This window comes from Cynoglossus semilaevis, chromosome 1 (assembly GCF_000523025.1).
Source record: "Cynoglossus semilaevis isolate Cse_v1.0 chromosome 1, Cse_v1.0, whole genome shotgun sequence".
In the NCBI taxonomy this organism is placed as follows: Eukaryota; Metazoa; Chordata; class Actinopteri; order Pleuronectiformes; family Cynoglossidae; genus Cynoglossus; species Cynoglossus semilaevis.
This window is the reverse complement of record NC_024307.1, coordinates 21,812,236-21,830,344: the sequence shown is the minus strand read 5'-3', so window position 1 is coordinate 21,830,344 and position 18,109 is coordinate 21,812,236. Positions and strand designations below refer to the sequence as shown.

Below are 18,109 nucleotides of genomic sequence, written 5' to 3'. Positions count from 1 at the left end.
ATATATATATATATATATATATATATATACATACACTGTATGTACACAGGACACATACACCCATACATACATTTATATACATACCTACACATATATACATATATTATAAATATATACATAAATATATATATATATATATATACAGACCTACATACATACATACACCCATACCTACACATATATGTTCATAAATATAAACACATATATACATATATATATATATTTATACACATATATACTTACATACATACACCCAGGCCTACTCATATACATATATGTTTATAAATATATACATACATATATACATATAGTATATACGTACATACATATGCATGTAAATACATGAATACATACTGTACATAAATCAAGCTGAAATGAGGACAACACAATATTTGTCATATATTCTTTGATAACAGCACACCAACAAAAGTTTAATTCACTTTAACAACAATTCTCCTAAGGTCTCGTCATTTAGATCAGAGATCCTCAAACCCCAGTCCGGGGACTGCTGCTGATCTGTATGTCATTCTGGACAAGGCCGCAGTGGGACACAGTGTAAAAAAAATGTATTTTATTTTTTACTAATTGATTTAATTCAAAGAGAATCCACTCACTGTGTACTTTCTTCATTTAAAGATAATCTGGCAATAATTCAAAATAAGGTCATTGAGACTGCAAATATTTTGAAAATGGAATGATCCTTAATGATAATTCATCAACCGGTCCACAGTAGCGGTCGGTACTGGCTGACTGGTCATTGAAACTGGTGCACACACAATCACTATGTGTTTCTGTATGATAAAAAAATCAGAAGAAGTCCCTTTGTACCTTATCACATTCTAAGTTTTTGTTCTTGTCCTGTTTGCTTTGCTTCGTCGGACTCTTCACCTCCAGGATCTGACAGAGTAAACAGAGTTAACAGCATTAATGTGTGAATGATTCATAAGCAGTTGACGTAGTTTACAGCTGGTACTAGGACATGGCCCGGATGTACTCACCCTACTAACCCTACCAGCCCTTGACCCTATATATTTTTACTAGCATTTTAGCTCATTAGAAAAAAGCAGGGAGATTTATGTTGTATTGTTTTGTTTTGTTTAGCCAGACGACACATGCTAGCTAAATAGCTGGCCAGGGCAGAGCAACAGCATAAGAAAATTCACTACTGACATACTAACTTCTATTTGTAGGCATTATAAATATTTTTTACCCATATTCAAAAAGAATAAATAACGAATCGACTATTTTGACCCCAAAAGGCTTTTTACAAAAAGTCTCGTCTAGACACACCATCATTTTTACGCCGATAAAGCCAAGGCTTATTTTCCAATTTTCCAAACCAATGCCATATATGGTATTTCCTTTTGAAAGTGAGTTTCTCAGTTTATTATTTTCAACAACTCTGCTGCTGAACACAATATATAGATAAATATATTTGATATAAGAGAGGGGTGTGCGGATTATATTTATATAAGCGTGAGGGGCTTCCAATGGAATATGTCACTCTGGACATAAGTGTACCACTGCTGTAATGCTTGAATGATAACAATCCTCCAGTCACTAGGTGGCAGCAACTCATACAGTGTTATGTTATCAGATTCTCAATAGTATTTCGATTTGCGGGGATGTAAAACTTTTAATTTATTTTGGGGTGTTTTTTTTTTATGATGATGGTTGCGAATAAATCAAAATGTAGCCAAAGAGAACAATAACTTCAGAGATATTTACCTGGTTATTAGTAGTCTTTAACAAGGGTGGAGCGTCGTTGCGGTGGCGAGGTGAAGGTGAGGAGCTGTCACTCTCACTGCCGTCACTTAAACTGACCCTGAACAGGTAAAAGCAGGATTACCAAAAAAAAAAGGCTGCAACTTAAAATGTAAATATGTAATAATTTCAGAATGTCACCAATATTTTGTGAAATGTAAAATATGTGCTGTAGCTCCAAAAAGTTATGTAATGTATTGATAATAGACTGAATCTCTACTATATTATCACATACATATATATACATCTATATACATATACCTACATATTCTATATATATACATATATATACACTACATACTACTAATACTATATTATATCGTTATCAATAACTATATCGTTGTGTATGTTAAGAACTTCTGAATTCTACAAATAAAAGTCAAAAGTTTCAAGTAAAACTATCAACAAATTAAAAACGTAAAAATAAAATAAAAAATGCAGTATTAAACATTATTATTCTTAACTTATTTAACAGCTGTCTCACTCTGCATCGATTCTGTTTTTTAAAAATTGCAGAATACTGGTTGATTTTCAGACTTGAGGTTAAAAAAAAAAATCTTTAAAGCAGCCTAGACCTTTAATGTTAAGCAATGTTTGCCTTTGAAGCCTTCGCGGGCAATTTCAAAATGTCTCGACGGACCAGATTTGGTCCCCTGGCCTCGAGTTTGAGGTGTGTTACATTATCCACCACACGGGGTTTCTCTCTGACGTTCAACAGCAAATCTTCAGATTCACAACATTTGGAGAATTATGAGCTAAAATCATTTACTGTATCAAGCCAGACGGAAGTATGATGTAGCCACTAGGGGGCGACTTTACATAGTTTACAAAGTATAGTCATTAAAATCCGAGACTGTCAGTAAGAATAAGAATAGAACGTGATGTAACGTTGGTAAACAATTGGAAAGAGACAACGATAGATGACTACAATACGATACGATATGATGTTTTATCAGAAAAAAAAAAAAATTTTTCGCTGTAAAAATTTGCCAGATTCCTTTGTTAAAAGTAAATGAGTTTGCTGTCCTCGTCTACACCATGTACCGAGATGACCGTCTCACCTGCGCTGGTGGTGTGTGATGTGCGTGTGCGCCAGCCGCTCCATGTCAGAGTCCATGTCGTTGTCATCGTCCTCCTCAGAATCCTCATCGTTGTCATCAGAGTGCAGGTCCTGCATCACCGACTGCAGGGGGCCCAGGACTGTGTAAAAAAAAAACAAAAAAAACCAAAAAAAAACGGTGAATCTTTATTGGTATTCCCAGCTAAACAAAGAAAACAATGAAACTCATGCACTTTTCAGAGGATCATATTGCGCGGAGGAGTGATGGTGAGAAATGAGGGGTGTTGTTTGGTTTTTACTACACACTGTATGTGACTCCACATTCCCTCAAATGAAAGACCAATCACAGACCTTGGACAAAGCCATGTATTTGTAGCAGTGCTGTAGCTCATGTTCTGCCTCCATAATATGCATCAAACCAACAGAAACATCACATTTCACATAAATCTCACAGGAACCAGGGATTGACTAGATCTGAATGCACACAATATTATTCAGAAATAATTTTTTTTAAAAATTTCCGTAATTTCCAGACTGTTGAGCGCACCTGAACATAAGCTGCACCGACTAAATTTGAAAAGAAAAAAATAATTGTACATATATAGGCCGCAGGTGTCCATGTTGTAACATGGGATATTTACACAGAAATATATATTTTTTAATTTTTAATTAAATAGATGCTTCTTTCCAACCAGTGCCTGTAACACAGCTGCATGTTACACGTTAGCTCTTTCTTTAGCGCGTTTGCTTTAGCGCCCCGACTGTAGTTGGAATACACAGGGGAGACTTAGTGATCTGCTCCAGGTCTGAAGCTAACATTAGCTCTGGGGCTAACTCCCTTCACTTTGTGCTTGTCCACAGCAGAGGTAAACAGAAACAGGGAAGTTGGTCACATGACAAGGCTCAAACTGCTCTCGACTTTAGCTACCGCTCTCTCCCCTGCCTCACGCACATATACGCACACAGCCAATCACAGACAGACGTATGTTACTAATATAACACACAGTAGCCTACCAGAAAAGTCATTGATCGCTAGCGTTATGAATTTCGTTAGCCCCACCCCCCCAAAAAAAACCCAAGTTAGCTGCATTATTGTTTAATTCACAGGGTTCAAAGAGTGTAAAAAAAGTAGCGACTTATAGTCCAGATATTACGGTAAAATGGAACATTTAATTTTCCTGCTGTGTCTCGGACATGGTGCTTCTTCATTTTATACAAAATGTTTTCATTCCAAGTAAACAAACCTTTTTAAGGCCAAGAACCAAGAACCCAGTTAAATTAAATGGGTCATATTTTCTGAAACATGTTTGTTTTATTTCTTGTAGAAGAGCAGTGCGAGCTGCTTTCACTTGTTCCATTTTCGTGAGTCACTCCGTCTCAGACAACTCTTAAATAATTGAGTCGCTAAGACGTCCTAATTCCTAAGATTTTATTTCTATCCTGATGGGAAAAAAACTGAACTGGCTTGTTACACTTGGCACCGATGTGACTTTATATAATAAAGCGATAAGCACCGAGTGTTCACAATAATTAAAAACACATTACAATAACGCGACGGTGTCGCTCAGCGATGGATTCGGTAAGACAAACATCGCTCCGGAGCCCTGGAAACATCAAGGATTTTGCTCGACGGCGATGAGGGGCTGCATGAATGGTCGTGCAAATGTCAAAAGACGAGCACAGGTGGAAATGTTCTCCATGCACATGTGATCTCGTGCTGCAGTTACCTGTGTGTGTGTGGGCAGGGAGAGCCACCCTTTTCCTTATAATAAAATCCACCACTGAATCCAAGACAGAAAAAGGAAGTAGAGGTCAGCTTGATAGGAGAGAAGCCAACACACTTGGATACGTTCCCAGTTTTTGGTCTATTTCGTTTCCCAAGTTATACTGCTCCCCTCCCTCCCCCCCTGCATGACATGCTACGGGATTGGTCAGAATCTGTAGTGTTTATTGGACAATTGTACAGAATAGTTTCTTTTACAAAAATACACATTAAAACACAAAATCTGCTGGAGGTTAGTACTAGGGATGGCTCGATACAACTTTTTTTTTTCTTTTTTTTTTCTCTGTACTGTACTGATACTGCAACTTTGAGTATCTGCTGATACAGATACCATGCTGGGCTGATGTTGCTAAGGCGATAGCGTCTCCGTTTTTTGTTGCGTTAAAAAGTTACGTTGAGAATTTGGGGTTACGTATTGGATCGGACGAGCTATAGCTGTTTTTTTTTTTTACCGATGTTCGATTCTGATATCGGACTGCTGGATCAAGCCATTCCTAGTTAGTAGCACATATTTACCTTGGCGTTTATGATGAGTGGGAGCAAAGCCGGAACTGGAGCTAGAGCTGGCTGGACTGGGCTGTTCAGACTGTTAAAGAAGAAGAAGAAGAAGAAGAAGAAAAAAACACTGTTAAAAACAAATAGAACTTCAGAACAATCAGTCAAAAGTCCAGTCAAACATCAAATTACATGTGGAATTTAAATGTAATTTAGTGTAGGCTGATTTTGACATCGTTCAGATACAGCATTTGACTCTTTGAATTTGACGGAAATATTTTTTTCCCTCTCTTTTTAATGCTAATGTCCAAATGTTTAAAGCTTCTGTGACGATAATGTAATATCTGTTTTTGAGAGCAGAAAACATTAGATTCAGTTAAACAGATACTATTGAAACCATCTGTTTCAATTAATAAATCAGAATAATCATAATAATAATCACAAATAATTTCATTTGAAAAAGAAACATTGGGGACCACACTTTACAACTAAGCATGCACTGACACTGATATTTATATCCGATATCTGTCCCGACGTTGGCTTAATAGTTAGCTTGGGTATCGTATAATGGTGGGGATCCAAAAGTACCGATCTATTTAGTCAAATTTTATGTTTGAAAAAAATTTCAGCTGCCTGTTGTAACACTTTGAGCTCAGGTAAGGTTTGCCACCGGGAAGATATTTTCCCGAGAAAGTCCGATTCCTGTTTATCTTAAATGCTGTTCCAAGTTAAAAAAAATAACCTCAATTCAAATGTAATTGAATTCCAATTCAATACATGTTCCAAGTGACAATACATAACGAGTATGTGAATTTCTCCCTACATGTTAATTAGCTACATTTTACTTTACAAATTTAGCAAATCAATGATTAAGTCAGTCCTGATAACTTGAGTCTTTTCCAGATAGTGAAATACAGGGTTTATCTACGATCGGTCGACGTACAAAGTGTATCTGAAAACATCACATCGGTAAATCCCTAACAAGCAGGACAAAAAAAAAATCTATTTTCTGTTGATTAAAATATACAGAAGAGTGTTGGCCTTAAGTCTGGGATATAAATATACCGCAGCTAAAAACACCAGAACCGCCCTTCCAACATATGCTAGTGAGTGTTTCACTCACTTTCTGGCATCAAAAGAAAATCTGTTCCTCTAATACGAGACTTCCTCTGATTGCATCTATGTCGCTCTCGGCCTCGGCCTTCCAACTATTGTTCAAACAGAGCAGCAGAACCTTGTAAAAAAAAAAAAAAAAAACATCTTATCGAGTTGTTCCTCTTAAGCACAGACCTCCAGTTCATCGAGTTTATTTTATCTGGAGACACATCTGAAGCAACCATCAGAGTTAATCACAATTAATTCAGCTCCCTGTTCCTCCACTTGAGAAAACTTGACCCCGTGCCCCCGTGGCCAAAAGCGTAGTGGACATTTACGAGAACACGAGAAATGCCCTGGACTGTAGAGGCTGCGGAGACCGAGTGTGGAATCGCAGGCTACTGACGAAGCAACTAAATGCCAAGAAAATGTATTTTAGGCCGTGACATGTTGGAAACAAAATAAACCAAGTGCAGATGTGACCTGCAGGGGAAATGGCACAGAGTGAAGAGAATACATGAATACAAACCAGAACATTAAGATCAAATGATTATGATCAAACTGAAGACAGTGGCATACGCGAATGCTCCATGTCCTCAAAAGGTCGCATTGTTTTGTAACTTGACATGTTTTTTTTTTTTTTTTCTGTCCACTCTTTTATCAAATAATGTTTGTTTATGTTCACGCAGTGACAATAAAGTTGTTTGAAAACCTGACAACGCACGAGCTCGGCGAAAGATTTCCAACAGATGAAACTCATCAAGGACCCGGATAAACAACAACGCACGCAACGTGAACCCAATCGACCGTGCTGCAGGAAATGGAATTTCATAACGCTAAAACCTTTCTTAAGTCCATCGTCTGTATTTAATTGGTTAATAATAGTCTTTTGATTGCATTGCATTATCGCTGGGTGGTTGGCTGACATTTTGTCAAAACAACCGAGGCCCAACCGCATCAACACATTCGCAATTTGAATTAAAATTATGAACCACTGTAGTTACCAAATTGTAGTTCAAATTAATAAACCATTGAAATTGAAAAACATTTTCCTTACTTTGTCCTCCTGCAATAGCTCCGTGAGCCTTGGGGGGGCAGACACCCTTAATTTTGGGAAGCTCCAAAAATATGGGGTGCTCCAAAAATTAAATCTTGACTTTCTAAAAATTAAGAGTGCTCCAAAAATTAAATCTTGACTTTCATCAAGAGCTCGTGTAGACCATTGTTTCTGAAACACTGGGTCGCGACCCTCAGGTGGGTCGCAAGAATTTTTTTGGGGGGTCGTCTCGCATCATGATTCCCAGGAGTTCACAGTCATCGCAGCAGCTATCTGTATCCAACCTCAAAATAGCTGCCAATAGTGTATAATTAATTATAGACTATGTATTTAATGTCAGCATTCTGTCCTGTCTTTCTGCACGCTAGACAAAAGCGCCAAAAAAAAAATCTGCCACTAACCTCGACTGCGTTCGAGAACCGATTAAACACAATGTAACAAGAAGCACTAGAACAACGTTCTAATCCAATCAAAACTTGCAACAACGTTGCAAAAGACAAGACCGATGGTGGAATGGAGAGTAGGCCGACGCGGTGGCGATTGCATATATAACATTGTATTCAATGAAGATTTTCGGATTTTGATTCATACACATTACTACGCGCAAGGTAGGTCAGTGAATCGTCGGCTCATGCCCAGAATGCTTTTCAGGTGCGATATGTAGCCTACGACTGTCGGACTCCATGGAAAAGAAAATTGGTCTGTTTCTGGACAGTACGCACACGCAATCGCATTTGACTCAAGTACACATTTATTTTGTGATTAACGAATAATGTCTAGTGACACGGGTCGCGGAGATTTGTGACTTTTAAAATATGGGTCCTAAGTTTGGGAAACACTGGTGTAGAACTACAGAGATTTTCTGAATTCTGATTACATTAGGGTTCTATGTTGTCACTGGTGTCTTGTCCTGTCCTTTTCCTCAATGTCAATGGTCCATTTGTCCACATACTCATCTCAAAATCATTGCAAATTGAGTACAAGTTGTGCCATCGAATGACAATGACTTTTTAACAATAACAACCCAATGGATCAGCCAATGGATTTGATATATCGTCAGCATATAACTTTATATAACAAAATAAAATAAATAATATAAACAAAAATATTACTTTAGTTCTTCTTTTACAACCGCTTTTGGTGATCAACTCCTATTCTGATTTAACCCAATGGATTTGATACATCGTCAGCATATAACTTTATATAACATAAAATAAAATAAATAAAATAAACAGAAATATTACTTTACTTCTTTTCGCTACCGTTTTTGGTGATCAACTCCTATTCTGATTTTCGCTTGTGTTACCATAAGCTCAATTACTTTTTAAATGAATATACATTGCTTTGTCTGCTGATCTGAGAAAATGCATTTATTAAACCAAAAAAGAAGTGATTTTTTTTGACAACTTTTTTATGACAGTTTTTTTTATTTTTATCTGATTATCATATTAATTAGTTATAAATATTAACACTTTGCTGAAGCTCTGACAAGAAGTCACGGAGGGGTACAGGTGTGAGCGTCATCATGCATTTGCACAAAATTCTACTATAATTAAAAAATGACACTTTTTTTGTTTTTTTTTTCTTTTTAGTTGAGAGTCATTGGGTGGACGTTTGTATTTAGATTAGTCTGTTTTTCCTCATAAAAATGCTGATGTATATGTATGATAAATACATAAGAAGGGTAAAATTGGCAATTTTTTTTTTTTAAATTTTGCTTTTTAAAAAAAACAATTTTAGGCTAGATTTGAGTCATTTTTTAGCCAATTGTAAACCATGTTTGGTTGTCTTATACAGTGGGTACGGAAAGTATTCAGAGCCCTTTAAATTTGTCACTCTTTGTTTCATTGCAGCCATTTGCTAAAATGATATTTCAGTTTTTCTTTTTTTTTAAAAAACTGCAAAAATTTCTACATTTCTATTTTTTTTCTGTCAAGATGGGGTGCCGAGTGTACATTAATGAGAAATAAAATGAACTTTTTTTGATTTTAGCAAATACTTTCCGTACCCACTGTAACTCTTTTGATATCATATCAAGAAAGATAAACGACAACCAAACTTGCTATCTCTTTAACTAATCTATAATACAAAATTAAATTTTTTTTTTGATAGTTCAGAGGTACATCGTGTGTTGTCTAAATTGATTTGTGATTGAAAGTATTTCGATTAAGTAAAAAAAAAAAAAAAAACCACAAAAGTGCACACTAGAACACAAATTGAGGAAGAAGTGACAAAATGCATGCAATCTACGGGGAGAAAGGAAGAAGTGAGGATAAAAGGCAGAGAGTGACTTCAATGGTTGTCACCTCCTGCCAACAAACAACACCCAGCTGGTCTGTTGGTTTATGGGACAGCTCTTGCAGAAGGCCATAAATCTTAGCGCCACTCCTTTTTAGGGCCTTTGTCCTGTTTTGCTCAGAGCCACCAAAGCAGCCCTCTTCCAGGACAATAAACAGTGGAGTTGTAGTTTACTGGCCTGGCCAGCGGGCTTCGCTTCTTAACCTTCGGCACCATTCCCTCAGCCCAGGATCAAATGCTGTCAGACGAGAATGAGCTGACTGGCAGTATTTGATTTGACTCTCTAATTCCGTAGTTCGAGTATTTTAATTGGAAGGAGACTTCCAGGATTACCTTTCAGACTTCTGGTGCAGTTACCACAGCAACTCCTTCAGCTGTATCGCACTGAAGGACTTTATCCAATTAGTTCAACCTGAATCAACAAGTCAACAAGGCCCAGCATAAATAAAAATTATGGACTTTTTTTGGGGGGTGAGGGGCTGGGGTGTGTGCGTCTTGTGACGTAGTTTATGAGAGACAACAAAAACACAAACCCCGACACCTAAAAGATGAATTAGTACAACCGTAATAACACAATTTCACAGGTGATGTCACCAATTACATTTTATTTTTTAAATTTAGAAATTAATTTATTTCTGTAAAATTTGGCTCACCCAGACTCTAAATTGGTTTTTTGTTGAAACTTGCTTGAATGTTTATGTTCCTTTTTTGTTACTCATACAAGTGTTCATTTGAACGTTCATTTAAAAAAAAATCGGAAAATTACGGGATAGTGTTGCTATATGTTCATTTGAACATTCATTTAAAAAAAATAACATTCGGAAAATTACGGGATAGTGTTGCTATTAAATGAGACACTTTCCCAGAAACATGTCTGACATTGAATCTATGCTTGAAACATTTTTGTTGCAAGCGACAAATCACTCCGTCTTCACCCATATCCGCCGCGTTAAAAACAAGATTCTTTTTCAAACACTGCCACCCGCTTTCTCTTTATGTCATCACCTATCCCACATTTCCTCCTTTTTTTTTTCTCGCCGCAGCCCTCGCTGACAAACACCAACATCAAAGGAGTGGTCACGTGAGAGTGGCGCTCTGTGGACCCGGCGCACGGCCACCGGGGTAGCGAGCCTGGGGAAAATCAAACACCTGGCATTTGTCACCTCACATCCCCTTTACAAGTGACCCCACCCCCAGTCTACGAATGGGGGAAAAAAACCACTTAGTAGGCATTTTAGTTCAAATCGGACAAAAGCAAAACATTTTTCCCGCTGCTTAGGCCAGCAAAGTGTGTGATGATGAGATGAAAGAAAGAAAAAACAAAAACATTGTTGCATAAAAGAAAAGTGCTTCAAACACGGGGATCCAGACCTTTCTTTGACAGAAGCTCACCCTTGTTCTACGCTCCGTCGCTAAAAGGATTAAAGGGGAACTTGGCGCTATTCACTAATGTGTCTCCCTTTCTCCTCAGGTGTTGTAAAACCATAAATCTTTCCTCTGCTGTTTGGCTTTAAAACAGGCCTTTTTAATGGGGAGGGGTCTCCACCAAATGTTTGCGGACCAGGCAACCCAGATGAATGTCAGGCTATTCATGCAGAGCGCCTACTTTACTACTGTCTCCTTTTGTACTGAACCTGGGCAAGTCAGGCCCCGGGACGAAGACGCATTTCACCATTTGATTTAATCTCATTTGATTTAATCTGAACATACATCGATGTCCAAATATCTGTCAATAGGATAACACAGGTTTTGAATATGCCCGTTGGGTCAATTTCCCCCGTTGACCACCCAGACTAAAGCAAGAGGACTCCCACTAGGTTTATTGGTTCCCACCCCGTCATAGAGTTTCCCTGGCCCAGGCCCCATGCAGTCCACCAGAGCGCCATTAAAAATCATTCTCTCCCTGTAGGTCATCTGACTTTACAGCTCTTCTGCAACAAGGACAGACTGACCACCAACAAATCTAAGACCATTAAGGTTTTACCGCCCTCTCTCCGACAAACCCAAAGGCCCCAAAAAACCTTAGTCACCCCCCGGACCTCTCATTATTCAATTACTTGTTTTGATTTGCCATCAAAAACATCGACCCATTTCCATCCTCTTATCCGTTACCGGGTCATGGGGGCAGCAGTCGCCACCCAAATCACACTGCACGGTACCAACCCCCCCGAACCTTCCTGCAGGTGGTGAGTCTACTGGAAGGTACCAACCACCCTAACAGGGATTCGAACTTGCCCAGGAGGTGAGCCCTGGGGTTCCACACCAATGACAGAGACACTGCCTCTGGGCCAGAGCGCCACCCATCAAAAACATCTCTGAATTTTATTATTTGCAATACTTACATCCGACTTCGCGAACTGGTCCTCCACATCGGAGTCATTGGGGTCCACCAGTTCCTGGAATGGAGGAAGTGTTGACGCCTTTTTGCGAGTCTCGTCCCTGTCGGTCCGTGATTTAGCTGTTCTCAATTGCGTTCTATCCTTTAATAGTTTCCTATCCGAATGAAGAGGATCTGAACCCGACACGTGCTTCCCTGACGAATCCACAAATCCCTTTTTACGTTTTTTGGCCATATGGTCATCAGTGTCGGGCGCCGACAGACGCTTGTTAATCCCATGGTTGATACCTTCAGTCCGATGCTCCTTGGTCAAGGACTTGGGTTCTTTGAAGCCCATCTTAGGATCTCTAAGGGGCTGGTTCTCTTTGGGTTTTCTGGAAGGTTCTTTGGGAGCTTTGCTGGATTCCCAGCCAGAGTCTCTGAAGGCACTTTTTGGCTCTTTCAAGTCTTTTGGAGGCTTTTCCTTGTGGTCCTTTGAAGGTTTGTAGAGTTTGGAGAAGCTGCTGCTGTTGGTGCTGGTGGTTGTGGCAGTGGTGAGAGGGATATTTCCACTTCCTTTGGAGCCATCCTAGATGCAGAAATAAAGAAAAGCACAAATTGTTTAGAAACATTTGATAACACAAATGACACCTTACGCACTAAAAACAAAGAATTAACAAAAAAAAAACCAGCTCTTAAGAAACACCTCAACGGCATTATTTTTACACCTTCCTAAGACAGTGATAACTTTTTCTGATTTCAGGGCCTTACAATTGGACAAAACTTCTCAATTACCTGCTTTTGTTTTATTATTCATTAGTCTTTATCTTTGTATTTCGCGGTGAGATCTTATGCCAAAGCAAACCATCATTGTAGACCCTAGACCAGGGATGTAAAACTAATTTTCACCGGTGGCCACATCATCAATACAGTTCCCTTTGAAGGGCCGGTTGTAAATGGAAGACTGTATAGATCGGGGGTCCTCAATTTCTGGTCCACGGACCAGTACCAGTCCGGCGGTCATTTGGTACCGGGCCGCAGTGGGACACAGTGAAAAAATGTGCTTAATTTTTACTAATTTATTTCATTAAAAAGAAAATCCAGTCATATCCATTTACTTCCTTTATTTAAAGATAATCTGGCAATATTTTAAAATAATATGTCATTCAGACTCTAATACATACAAACAGAACAGAGTCTAAAAGATGATTTATTTTGAAAATTTAACGATCCTTCAATGCTCAGCACCTTATTAGTGGTCTGTAGTAACAGGTGGTACCGGCTGACCAGTCCTTGGAACAAAAAAGGTTAGGGACCACTGGTATAGACGTAACTACTCCATAACAGACTGATGCATGTTTCTGCAATTGATTATTATGTGGTTGATTATAAAAACTCCTGCGAGCTACACAAAACGGCTTGGTGGACCGTATTTGGCCCCCGGGCCTTGAGTTATACACATATGCTCTAGTGTTCTAGTCAGTTCAAACAACCATTCACATTTTTACTTGTGGTCAATTTAAAGCAGGGGTCACCAACGTGGTGCCCAGGGGCACCTGGTAGCCCCCGTGAACTGCCTAAGGTGCCCGCTGGGTATGTTCTAAAAATAAAACTAGTCAACAAGAGGGTCAAAGTACTGTACTTTTTTGAATCAGTTCCACTAGCGATGATATTCAAATGGATGCAATGACGATGGTAAGAAGAGTGCCTACTATTGTATGTCCTAGAACTTCATTATTCATCATTATTCCATTGTTCAGGAAGTCTGTAAGAAACTAGTAGCTCTTCGTATCACTAAGTGCCCTTGAAGTAACTCTCAGTTTTAAAAAGATCGGTGACGCCTGATTTAGAGTGTCCAACTGACCTAACATGAAAACTCTATGCAGAAGACCAAAGTGTTGTCACCAGGGATCACACTTGTTTTTATCACTCTTTCAAGATATGGCTTTGCTTAAGTAAAATTTAAAAAAAAATGGACTTCCCTAAGAGTATCTACGGTTTAAACCACCAGGCTCTTGCCTTAGCCTCATATTCATGTAGATGCAAGAATCAACAAGCATTGTAAAAAGACTGTTCACCGTAAAACCTTTTAATTATTTACACATTATCGGGCAAATAAGGACAGCATTTCTTATCAGCCGTCTGTAAAACCAACAAGAAAAGCCAGATATATCCGTCGGAGAAAATTTTTTACAGAAAAGCCAGTGATTCTAAACCACAGGGCCGCAGCTCAGGTTTGGGTCGTGACACAAACCATTTTAAGGGTCCCCAAAAAAAATCTTAGTTTTCCACCTCCTGGTCGTGAGGGACACATTGTCTATCAATTTAAGAGAATAGGAATATCACTGTTACTCTAGCAACATACAGAGACATCACAGCGTCCCACCACTTGGGGCGATAATGAGTTAGATGTTTAACAAACTCGAGTGAACAAAAGAAACTTCTAACAAGTCATGTCACTGACTAGAAACTCTGTCTGTGGTTTGAAAGCCAAATTTTTCACTTGTAAGTCTGTAAGTCCATTTTAATTTAGTTACTCAATACAAATCAAAACCGAGAGTAGGGTCAATTAGTGAAACCGATACCGTGATAATATTCGCATGGGCCCTGGGTTGCTTTGTAAAGGAAAAGTTGGGCCTCTGAGGTCACAGGGTTAAGAAACTCTGTTCTAAGCTATGGCAAAAAAAAAAAAAAACCTATACATACATGTTGCAAAGAAGAGAGATATCCCACGTTAGGTCGGTGGACCAACATAAGGCTTTAATTAGACAGTGAGAAATGACTCAGGATTAGACTCTGACTGTTACTTTAATTTGACTTTAGTTTTTGGTCCGAATGCAGTCTGTGTTGCTAGGAACTGCGCGTACAATTTTTTTAAAAAAAGAAGCACCAAAGTATGCAAAAACCAGACGGCCAGGTCAAGGGAAGATTAATCCTCTGCCTTTTACACAAGAGAAAACATGCATGCCACCCTGCAGTGTGGCATTATGGTCCGTGAAAGGGGGTCCTTTCTTTACAGAAACACCAAAGGGTTTACTTAGTCTCCTTCCAAAGGCTTAAAGAGCAAACTCGGGACTTCTTTTGAGCAACGTTGTTCAGTGAGGTGGAGAGACCTTTTCAACAGCCACACGTGCAAAAAAAAAAAAAAAAGTGCCCTTAAAAAGTGGAGCTGAGGGCACTGTGGAGAAAAGGAGGAAACGCATCCATTCTAAAGATGGGGGGGCCATTTGTCCCCGGGTCTCACCTCCCGGCCCCTTGTCAATATTTCATCAATGCAGTAAACCCATTAAAGCAGTCTAGACGACAGGGTGTGTTACAACTGGGCCCAACCACCACTAAAACCTTTCATTTGGCCTATCTGCCGGTGACCCCTGGACCTCGGGACGTAAAGCTGCCAGCTCTCGCCAACCTTCAGCGTGCTCCCTCACTGCAGTAAAGTCACTTTCCTTCCTCGTCAGGCCGACATAAAACTCTGGGGCTGACGCACAGAGCCCTGTGCAGCCAACACCGCTGAAGGAATAACTTAAACGACACTTTTTGGCAAAGCTTTTAGCACCTCGGCGCTAGCGGTTTTCGCAAGTGATCTCTACCGGGGGATCTTGTCGTTTTGGGAAGGACTTTCTATAAAAAAAATAGGTGTGTTTGATTGAATCAAAAACGCACATTTTACACCCCATTCACACAGTGACGATATGACTCTGGATCTCGGATGTAAAAAAAAAAAAAGCGCAGCAGCCCAGTATCCCTGCTCGGCACCACAGATTAACAACAATGGTAAAAAAAACAAACAAAAAAAAAACATGCTCCTTTTGACCGTGCTAGAGAAGCTAATTCAGCTATTTCGCGTGCTACAGTTAGCAATTTTCGCATTTTTGTGCTTCCTTTTCGCATTTGGTTACGGTTAGCAAGCCTTTTATGTATTCTTTGTGGGTCCCTTCCGGCTTTCTGAACTTCAATTTCAAATGCTTCTTTTGCTAGCTGTTTGCTAGCGGCTTCGTTTAAATGCAGATTTTGTTCGTGCCGGATCCGTGTAAATGTTCCGTATCCGGAGGCTACTGTAGTCGTATCGCGTTGTATTGTCGCCGTACCAAAAAAAAACTTTGACGGGGTGTCAAACATGCGGCGCGCAGACCAAAAACCGGCCCGCTCATGGGTTCATTGCGGCCCGCTTGATGACTGTTGAAAGTGGAAAAAATGCACAACCACTACATGTTGTGTACAATGTAGTGACATTATATATGTTAGTTTCATTATATATTTTCTAATATATTTTAAGTAATTTGCATGAAAACAAAGGGGAAAAACGTGGACTTATTGTTATTTACAGGTAATTATGCTACAATTGCACTGGTCCGGCCCACTAATCTAATCTAATCTAATCTAATATCCGACATCTAATCAGGCTGTATGTGGCCCTTGAAACAAAGTGATGGTGTCAAACAAGTCATTGTAGTACGACTTGTAGAAAAAAAACAGTTGAACTAAAGAGAACGTTTTTTTTAAAAAAGTTAACAGATATTACAAACATGAGAAAGTAAACATTTAACCACATTTCTTGAAAAGCTGAATAAAAATGAGATCATTGAAAAGGATAATGTAGTTCATTGTTCCGGTATCTAGAAAGGAGGGACGCAAGTGAAATGAATGCTAAATTTATTTGTGGTCAGTGAGGATTTGTCTTTTTTTGCAGGAAGATCTTAGGCTATAAAAAAGGTAGATCTTTGCAAAAAAAAATTCTATCTTCAAAAATGGTAAGCGTAAGAAAAAAGTTACAAATCACTGCAAGAAATATCAAAATGTATTCATTACTAACAGTCAGTGAGGGCAGGAGTGTGGGAGCTGACACAAACTCTGTGTGTGTGTGTGTGTGTATGACCTGCTGCTCTGCGAGTCATTCATCACACACACACACACACACACACACTCACAAAGAGTAGACTGAAAACCGTTTCCATGTGAAATGGGCCTCTCCTGACCCGCCGCTTAAATGACACCGTTTAAAAGGACTAAAAATACCACATAATGGAAACAACGTGCCACTTCACCCACACAGGTAATTTAATGTCAATGAGAAATAATGATGGAGATCTGACATGAAGTTATTGGCACATCATTTCAGCCTGCTCTTTAGCTTCTTACTGGCTTATTCTACACTCCCTCACTGCTTTTACAACAGGAGAGATTTTCATGATTTACACCATGTCTTTTAACTTGTGCTTAGAAATAAATGTCAGCTACAGTTAAACACAGCAAAATATAGTGGACGCTGGAGGATTTATTTCCTCCGTCTCCACCAGTAACTCTGTCTAGAAACTACAATAGTGTCCTCCAAATATATTGTAAAAATATATTGATTTGTTTTGACTATTTTAACACTGATGCAGAGAAAAGGAAGCAGGACTGGAGTTGCCTGAAAACACAACATTTAAAACCAAAGGAAACATTAGAAGTTGATGACCAATAGCTGGATAAGATAACTACAGGGACCTCTGACTAATATAAGAAACAAATCATTTATCTAGTGGCGCTTTGTCCCGGAGGCAATGTCTCTGTCATTGGTGTAGAACCCCAGGGTTCACCTCCTGGACAGGTTCGAATCCCAGTTGTGGTGGTTGGTACCTTCCAGTGGACTGACCACCTGCAGGAAGGTTCAGGGGGGTTGGTACGGTGCAGTGTGATTTGGGTGGTGGTCATAGAGACTGCTGTCCCCGCGGATGAAAATGGATGGATGGATGGATGGATGGATGGATAATTTATCTATGCCTTTTTTTTTACTGCATTACGTGCAGATGATGGGATGGTAATTTTGTACTCTCAAAAAAAAAAAAAAAGAGTCACACCTTTACTCAGCTTGTCTTACATACATTAAAACCGATAAAGATATATATATTAAAAAGATATATGTAATTACACATATACTGTATACATGTATGTATATATAGACATATACATGTGTGCATATATAGATACCTGAGCACATACACGTACATATATATATTTATATACACATATATTATTAATAATGTCTATATATATACACATACATATATTTATGCGCACACAAACATATATATAATATATATATTATGCCTATATATAATATATATAGATTAAAAACGTGTTACGTATTTATATATGGTATATATTTATATCCATTCATCCATCCATCCATTTTCATCCGCTTATCCGTTACCGAGTCACGGGGGCAGCAGTCTCCACCCAAATCACACTGCACCGCAC

General features: G+C 38.9%; 1 protein-coding gene across 3 annotated transcripts in view; it reads right to left on the bottom strand.

Annotated features, from left to right (window-relative positions):
• Window positions 1-18,109, bottom strand: part of mllt3 (MLLT3 super elongation complex subunit) — a 60,609-nt gene that overhangs the window by 5,168 nt on the left and 37,332 nt on the right. For 2 of the 3 annotated variants that reach the window (XM_025054241.1, XM_008318980.3), the window contains exons 7-11: window positions 11,895-12,458; window positions 5,124-5,193; window positions 2,826-2,964; window positions 1,729-1,825; window positions 829-897 (exon numbers count right to left, since the gene is read on the bottom strand). In XM_025054241.1, coding sequence (XP_024910009.1) covers window positions 829-897; window positions 1,729-1,825; window positions 2,826-2,964; window positions 5,124-5,193; window positions 11,895-12,458 — 939 coding nt within the window. Of the gene's footprint in view, window positions 1-828; window positions 898-1,728; window positions 1,826-2,825; window positions 2,965-4,260; window positions 4,606-5,123; window positions 5,194-11,894; window positions 12,459-18,109 lie in introns of those variants that run through there. The other variant, XM_025054246.1, reaches the window with a different exon arrangement.